Source organism: Ochotona princeps, chromosome 10 (assembly GCF_030435755.1).
Source record: "Ochotona princeps isolate mOchPri1 chromosome 10, mOchPri1.hap1, whole genome shotgun sequence".
Classification (NCBI taxonomy): domain Eukaryota; kingdom Metazoa; phylum Chordata; class Mammalia; order Lagomorpha; family Ochotonidae; genus Ochotona; species Ochotona princeps.
In genome coordinates this window covers 17,286,751-17,293,800 of record NC_080841.1, presented here as the reverse complement: position 1 = coordinate 17,293,800, position 7,050 = coordinate 17,286,751, and the positions used below count along the sequence as shown (strand labels likewise).

Sequence of the window (7,050 nt, the reverse complement as noted above, 5' to 3'; positions counted from 1 at the left end):
TGTGACTACACCCACTGTGAGGGCTGAGGTTGACTACACCCGTGTAAGGGCTGAGTGTGACTATACCCGCTATGAAGGTTGTGTGTAACTGTACCTGCCCTAAGGGCTGAATGTGAATCAGATCTAGAATCATGCCCTTGAAGCTCAGAAGCATGAGCTAAACAAGCCTCTTTTCATTCTGAAGTTACTTGGCCTCAGAAAATTTGTTCCAGTGATGAAGACACTCAGCTTACAGCAGGTGGCACTCAATCTCTCCATTTCCTTATGTCTTTTCATTCCTGATTTTCTCCATTCAAGACTCACAGGTTTTACTCACAGGTTAAAAAAAAAAAAAAAAAAACAGCATTTATTAAGATTAATCAGGACAGTGTGCACCACAGGGGAACACAGAGCTCTCATCCTGCGGGATCAACAACCTCACAATAAGTTACGGGGGAGTGGGCCTTGTCCTCCAGGGCCAGCTCACGGGACCTTGGAAAGACATATACTGTGATAAATATGACACTGGAGCACCTGGTAGGGCTAGGGGGGATCCAGCAACCTAGGACCAGTCATAAGATCCTCAACTGCAGAGCAGGATCTGCTTGGCTCCAGTGGTCCCCTACAACCTCCAAACCGCAGAGTGACAGCTCAAAGTCAACAGGAGGCCTTCTCCCAAAAGCCTGATGCTGGGATACGCATGAGGGGGTCTGCCTCATGTTCCTCCCCCTTCCAGATCAGCTGTTGCCCCAAGAAATTTCACGGTGGAGTGATCAAGTGGTTGTCCCGGTGTCAGGCTGCAGAGCTGTCTTGGTGATTCTCGCTAAGCCAGGCCAGAAAGACATTAAGCTCTCCCAGTGACTTGATGGCAGCTGAGTGGGCCTCCAGCTGAAACCAAGGAAGCCACAGTCAGCACCTGCTGTCCCAGACTCCGCATGCCCTCTCAAACACTCACCCCGTAGTGTGGTCCCCACAGGGTTCTTTTTCATTCATGGAATGTATTTGCACAGCATAATCCTAGAATTTCATTCCATAAATCAGCAGATGTAAGTAAGTGCTGGCTTCTTCTAAGTAAAACAGCAATACTGGTGGGCCAGCCCTTGGCTTAGCATCTTTCTCACATTAGTCCCTCTTCTCCCAGGAAGTCTTAATCCCCTTGATGCTTGATGTTCCCATCTGACATGGTCTTGTCCAACCTCAGGAAATGAGAGTGCCCCAGAGTTAGAACTGGAGCCCACATGACCTGATTCACTCTGCCTCCTTCCCCCACAGCCCAGAGGGAGGTGGTAGGTCTCAAGACATATCCTGTGGAACCAGCCCTCATGGGAGCTAATCCTGCACTCGCCATTTGGTTGCAGTGTGAACTGGTCTCACCCACCCTGATGTGCCTTGGTTTCCTGACTTCTTATTCCCATCACAGGAAACTCATCCCTTTGTTGGGAACGATCACTGTGAATATTTCTTGAGTGCCTAGACAGTACCTGGCTCATAGCAGCAACTATAGACTATTAGCTGTTGCTGTCCTAGCATCTCAACCTCCCCAACAAAGAAGCAGAGCTCTGAGCGAACCTCAACCTCATCAAAACATTGGTTCTTGCAGGGGTGAGTTTGAATGCAAAAATCCAGGGTTTGACCAAGACCTATGAAGCTAGAATCTGCCTGGTATCCAGGTCTTCAGGGGACACAGGGCACAAACAGCTTCTGCACCAGCATCCATAGCTGAAGACCTCAGCACATACAGTGTTGAGGCCGGGAAGTGACCACAGCACATTCCCAGACCCATGCCTGGTACCTAAAGCATGCCGCTCATAGCCATTCTTTGCTCCCTCAGCAACGTCCCCATCTTAGGCAGCGCACTGTCCCCAGACAGTAATCCAGGTTAGGCCTGCCATGTGAGAGCACAAGGAAACAGTGAGGCAGGCTGCAGTTTGGATACTGATTAAGGTACCTACATCTGAGTACCTGAGTTCAATTCCCTGCTCCACCTTTTCCTGCCCATACAGATGCTGGGGAGCAGTGGGTGATGGCTCAAATAACTGGGTTCCTGACACTCACATGAAAGACCTGAAATGAGTTGCCAGCTGTGGCCACTGTGGGCATCGGGAGCATGAACTGGTAGTTGAGATCTCTTTCTTTCTCCCTCTCTCCCTGTCAAACATAATGATAAACTTTTTAATGTGGTAGAGGGTTAATGGAGCAGGAAAGCCCGGGGAATTAGCCAGTTAGGCAAAATCTACACACTCTTTGCACTGGCTCACAAGTAGAAAGGTCCTCACTTGATACTAGCTGAGCAAAGCAGTGAATTTGAGTCAGGAGGAGGTTGAAGGGTTGACACCCTCTCAATCAGGCTCCTACTCTCAATGCCCCCTCTTCATCATGACCTTACCTGATTATAGTTGTCATGGATAATTTGAGTTGCGTTGGTGGCTTCCTCCCTGCAGTGACACTGTCTCTGCACCTGCTGTGATGGACAAGCAGCACCTGTCAGAGGAGCTTCCCAGCCTGCCATGTCCCCACATGAGAACTTGTCATGTTCCACCCTCCCACAGCATGAGCCAGGTGCATAAACTCAGCTGGGAGTGGCCAGTGGGAAGTAGTCCCAGTTTGTGGACTCCATCTGCTTTTTGCTTTTTCTGCCTGGACAGCTCATGAGCCCATCAGTACTAGCAGAGCAGAAACCAACTCTGTCTTGCACCCTCTGAATATAACATCCCACAAGGTAAGGGGAAAAAGTTGGGTTAATTAATTCATTAGTTGGTTACACGAATCCATTAGATTTCATGCTCATGATAGTGTAAATAGGCCAGATGACAGTCAGCCATCACCCTTTGTAGCAAGTTGAGGTTGTAAGCCCCAGACAGATGAACTCACTTGCCACAACGTTACAGAGGAAATGCTCAGCAGAAATGGAGCTAGAATCATGTTTTTCTCACACTCAAAGTTTTTGTTGGTTTTGTTTTCCTTTCCAATGTTTGATTTTACTAGCTCATAATGGGTTTTTCTGTGAGCCTTAGGGCAAGACTCTATCAAGAGACTAGACCTGGTTTGGAAACCCCCTGAGGCCAGAAGCAATGGGTAAAACTGGGTTCATCTCTTCCCCAGGCCACAGGAGCCACCTCAAGGTGTATGTGCACTGGTCACCCCACAACATCTCAGGAGATGTCAGTGGGCCTTGGGAGAAAAGTGACTGTGCAAGAGGCCTCCTGCCTGTGGGTGAAGGATGGAGCAGGGGATTTCCTTTGCTTCCAGGCCCCTTTTAGAAGGCCAGCTGGGGCCAGAACGTCCCGGGCTCTCCCCAGGGCAGACATGGAGCAGAAGCTTAGAATCCCAACCCAGTGACTCACACATTGCTGAACTGTCTTCTGCATGTAGAGGAAGGAATTGGCAATGCCACTGATTTTCCTCAAGATGTGTGGATCCGGCTCCTGATGATCCTTGAACACCCTGTCCACGTAGAATGCCAGGAGGTGCCCAGTCACGCAGCACACATCCAGTGGCTACAGACACAAAACAGAAACTCCAGAAGCGCCAGTTCTTGTTATCTGCCTAGTGTAGACAGCACTAGGGCAGAGAACTGAAAATCATTTTCCAAAATCCATAATGGTCTCAGAACGTTCCTCCCCTCTTACCACATCAAAGCCACTGGAGCCAAAGCGAGGAGGAGAGAGCTCCAGTTGACCCCTCTTTCTGCATGGCCCACAGATAGGATATCCCAGGATGAGGCCAGGAGTCAGTCAGGGATTAGAATTCTCTGGCCAGCACCCATAGCATGGCCTCGCTGACTTCTGCTCATATCCTTCCAGGAACTGGGCGTCTCCCCCAAAAGAGGGCTGATGGCCAGGCAGCTTTCTTGGAAAATGCTCCCTCACATTCAGAGGTTGAAGCTGGCCGCTGCTGCATCCTGCATGCACCTCCACTCAACGGCTGCCACATGCCGTACACCCTGTACTTCGCACACATACCTTCCTCAGTAACGAGCATGCTTTCCGCAGACTGCAGTGCTGGGCTCCCTTCCTGTCTCTCCTTCCCAAATCCCAGAGAGCACTTGAATGATAATGTAGACTGACACCTGAGGTGTTGGGTACAGCCTTGGGGAAGTATTCAGCCTGCACAGCGCTCAATTCTCAAAGAAGGCTCCTGAGTCCCAGAGAAGCTAATCAGATACTTTCTGACTAGCAGTTGGCACTCTGCCTGTCCTGGAGTGCCAGTGGGTAACTCTGCTGAAGGTTTACTGTTAAGTCTAAGCAAGCAGTGGTTCACAGAAGGGACAGTGCCTCTGCCTTTATTATCATTAAACAAACAATGTCTTTTTCTTGCCCCCAAGGAGTACTTTTCCTACATGGCTTCAAACTCCATTTGCAATTCTAAACCTTTCTCCTTCCTCTGCTACTGCAGGTTCCCTTAATCCACCTCTGAGATAATCAACAATTGTGGCACTAGCAAAAGTCACAGATAAGAGCAAAGGATGGGAGTAAGAGCCAAGAGCAAGTGGGAGAGGGGAAAGAGGATGAAGATCTGAATCCCTGTTGATGCCTTGCCTTACTGCACTGCAGCTTGGGGAAACAGAAAGCCTGGAGATGGACCCCACACTTTGGGGTCCATTTCTGACTCAGTCACAGATGAGTCACTCTTCCACCCAACATCTCCATGTCCTTATTTGAAAGTGCTCATCTGAAAATAGTAGTCTCCAGCATTCCTTCCAGCTGTGCCATCTCGGGAGTCTCAAATGGAGTTAGTTAAGAATAGTGTTTACTAAGTGGCTACATCTAACCGCCACAATGAGTCACTGCGTGGAAGAATTGTGGAGGTCTCCCTGACCTATGCTTCGATTGCTAAGAAAACAGGAACTTACCACTCCATCACATAGATTCCTGAAAAACCAGATCTTTCTAGAAGATTCTCAAGGACTAGAGGAACTCTACTTACTCATTTATTATTTTTATTTGAAAGGCAGATTTTACAGAGAGAAGGAGAAACAGAGACAGATCTTTCATCTGCTGGTTCACTCACTCCCCCAATGGCCACAATGTCCAGAGCTGAGCTGATCCAAAGCTAGGATCCAGGAGTTTCTTTTCAGGTTTCCCATTAGGGTTCAGGGGCCCAAGGACCTGGGCCATCCTCTGCTGTTTTCCCAGATCATAAGCAGTGATGTGGATGGAAAGTAAAGCAACCAGGACATGATCTGGTGCCCTTATGGGATGCCAGGACTACTGACAGACGATTTAGCTTGCTACCACTGCCCAACTCAAGATGCTCACACTTTTAAAGTCACTTCTTGGGGTCCACGTTGTGGTTCAGGGGTCAAAGTCACCACCATATTGAGGTGCCAGTTGGAATCACAGCAGCTCCACTTCCAGTCCAACTCCCCTGCTGGCACACCTGAGAGACAATGGATGATGGCTCAGATGCTTGGGTCCCTGCCACTTCCATGGGAGATCCAGAGGAAGTTCAGAGCTTGTAACTTTAGCCTGGATGAACCCTGGTCAATGTGAACATTTGGGGAGTGAATCAGAAGTTCAATGAGCTCCCTCTCTCACTCTATCTTCACCTCTTTGTTGCTAATGAAATAAGCAAAAGCACCCCTCATGTCTTCTTCTATAAAATGAACTATTCCCTGGTGAGGTGCACCTCCTGTCTGCATAGCTGAACCACTGTCCTCCCCAGTGACCCTCACTGGGCATGGACACATTGTGGCCACAGAGCTTGGAGCTCAAAGCATTCAGTAACCACCACCTTAATTACAGCAGGCACCCAGACTGGTATTCAAGGATCTCTGTAAGGTGACCCCAAGGTATTATTCCTCCATTTTCCCACCCACTCACCTGTTTGTCCTTTGTATCACCAACCTGTCACCTCACTGCTCCTGACTTAAGTTCAACCTCCACTAGTGTTACACCTATGTCCCATGTGAATCCACTGATCAAAATTATTCTCAGCTTTTAAGTCAAAATGCATACATTCTTTCCAAAATTACCCCCCAACACACACATACACAAACATGTTTCCAATGCCACAAAATTCATCCATACTAAGCATCCAGCATTGCCAAGATCTCTATAGGATGGTGGCACTTTTCAAAATCCTGGGAATCCCAGCACTCCCTGACTCCCACACGTGAGATGCCATCCTGAGCAGTTAAAGTAGCCAGAGCTTAGGGACAAGAAAAGGTGGGAAGCAAACCTCTTTTTCAGCCCAGGGCCATTATATTATAAGGATGATGAGGCAGGAAAGAGCAGATACAAGCCAATACCTTAATGCTCTGCAGGTTCTCCAGGGTGGACAGGACAGTGATGTTTTGAAAGGTATCATTGGCTTGCTGCATGGGGAAACAAGAGCAGACACATGAGTATGAACATCCTGTCCTCCCAGGATGCAGTCGGTTGAGAGAAGCTAGCACAGCCCCTGCCCACCCCTCACCTCAACCCATACTCACCATGACTCTTTTGATGTCTTGGAAACTCTGCTGCAGGTGGTACATGTCCATGGAGATGGGACATCTCCTGAGAGCACGGCTGTACCCTAAGCATAGGATGGTCATCACGCCCAGGAGCCAGAGGGGGACACCATGTGCCTTCATGTCCTACAGACAGGGGTGCACATCAGCTGCCCAGCCTGCAGAGAAGAGAGCCATGAAGATAGGGCCCCTCATCTACTTCCCCTGGGGACCACAAAGGGCAGTTCAGGGGGAAGCCAAGAGGAGACTTAAGACCTCAGCCAGTGGAGCTCCAGGGGCAACTGCCTCCTGCTTCTTCCTTGAGTCAACCAAATGTGAGCCCTGGCCCTCCCCACACCCCCTATTCCCTCCTCATCTGCCCCCTCCAGGGCACAATGCAGCTTGCTCTCTCTCTCTCTCTCTCTCTCTCTCTCTGGCCCCAGCAAGCAGATTCATGTCACTGTCTTCTATATCACTGTCTTCTATGACTCAACAGAGCTCACTTTGTCAACAGGAGTGAAAAGCATTGTTTTTAATAAGTTAAATAGGAAAAATGCCCTAGGAATTAGGCAACAGATCTGAGAAACCATAAAACCACATTTGTTTTTTAATGTTTGCCCCCAAAATAGAAGACACCC

General features: G+C 48.9%; 1 protein-coding gene across 3 annotated transcripts; it reads right to left on the bottom strand.

Annotated features, from left to right (window-relative positions):
• Positions 1–366: 366 nt before the first annotated feature.
• IL19 (interleukin 19) lies at positions 367–6,745 on the bottom strand. Of its 3 annotated transcripts, XR_009246152.1 has the most exons (7): positions 6,413–6,745; positions 6,230–6,295; positions 3,324–3,476; positions 2,366–2,440; positions 2,035–2,127; positions 1,772–1,864; positions 367–867 (listed from the first exon to the last, which is right to left on the bottom strand). XR_009246152.1 is itself a non-coding variant. In XM_004578690.2 (5 exons), the coding sequence occupies exons 1-5, from the start codon at positions 6,554–6,556 to the stop codon at positions 772–774; spliced, it is 534 nt and encodes a 177-aa protein (XP_004578747.2). In that variant the 5' UTR covers positions 6,557–6,745; the 3' UTR covers positions 371–771. The 3 variants fall into 3 exon arrangements, 1 of the variants encoding a protein (XP_004578747.2); XR_009246151.1 differs by having other exon boundaries at positions 1,772–2,127; XM_004578690.2 differs by lacking the exons at positions 1,772–1,864; positions 2,035–2,127 and having other exon boundaries at positions 371–867.
• Positions 6,746–7,050: the final 305 nt, after the last annotated feature.

Bases quoted from the DNA above. Each gene is read 5' to 3' on its own strand.
- IL19 (XM_004578690.2), bottom strand. From the start codon at position 6,556: ATGAAGGCACATGGTGTCCCCCTCTGGCTCCTGGGCGTGATGACCATC. The intron at 3,477-6,229 runs GTATTGGCTTGT...TTGTGTCTGTAG, and splicing joins AGAACCTGCAGAGCATTAAG to CCACTGGATGTGTGCTGCGT. The intron at 868-2,365 runs GTAAGGTCATGA...CCTTGGTTTCAG, and splicing joins TCCATGACAACTATAATCAG to CTGGAGGCCCACTCAGCTGC.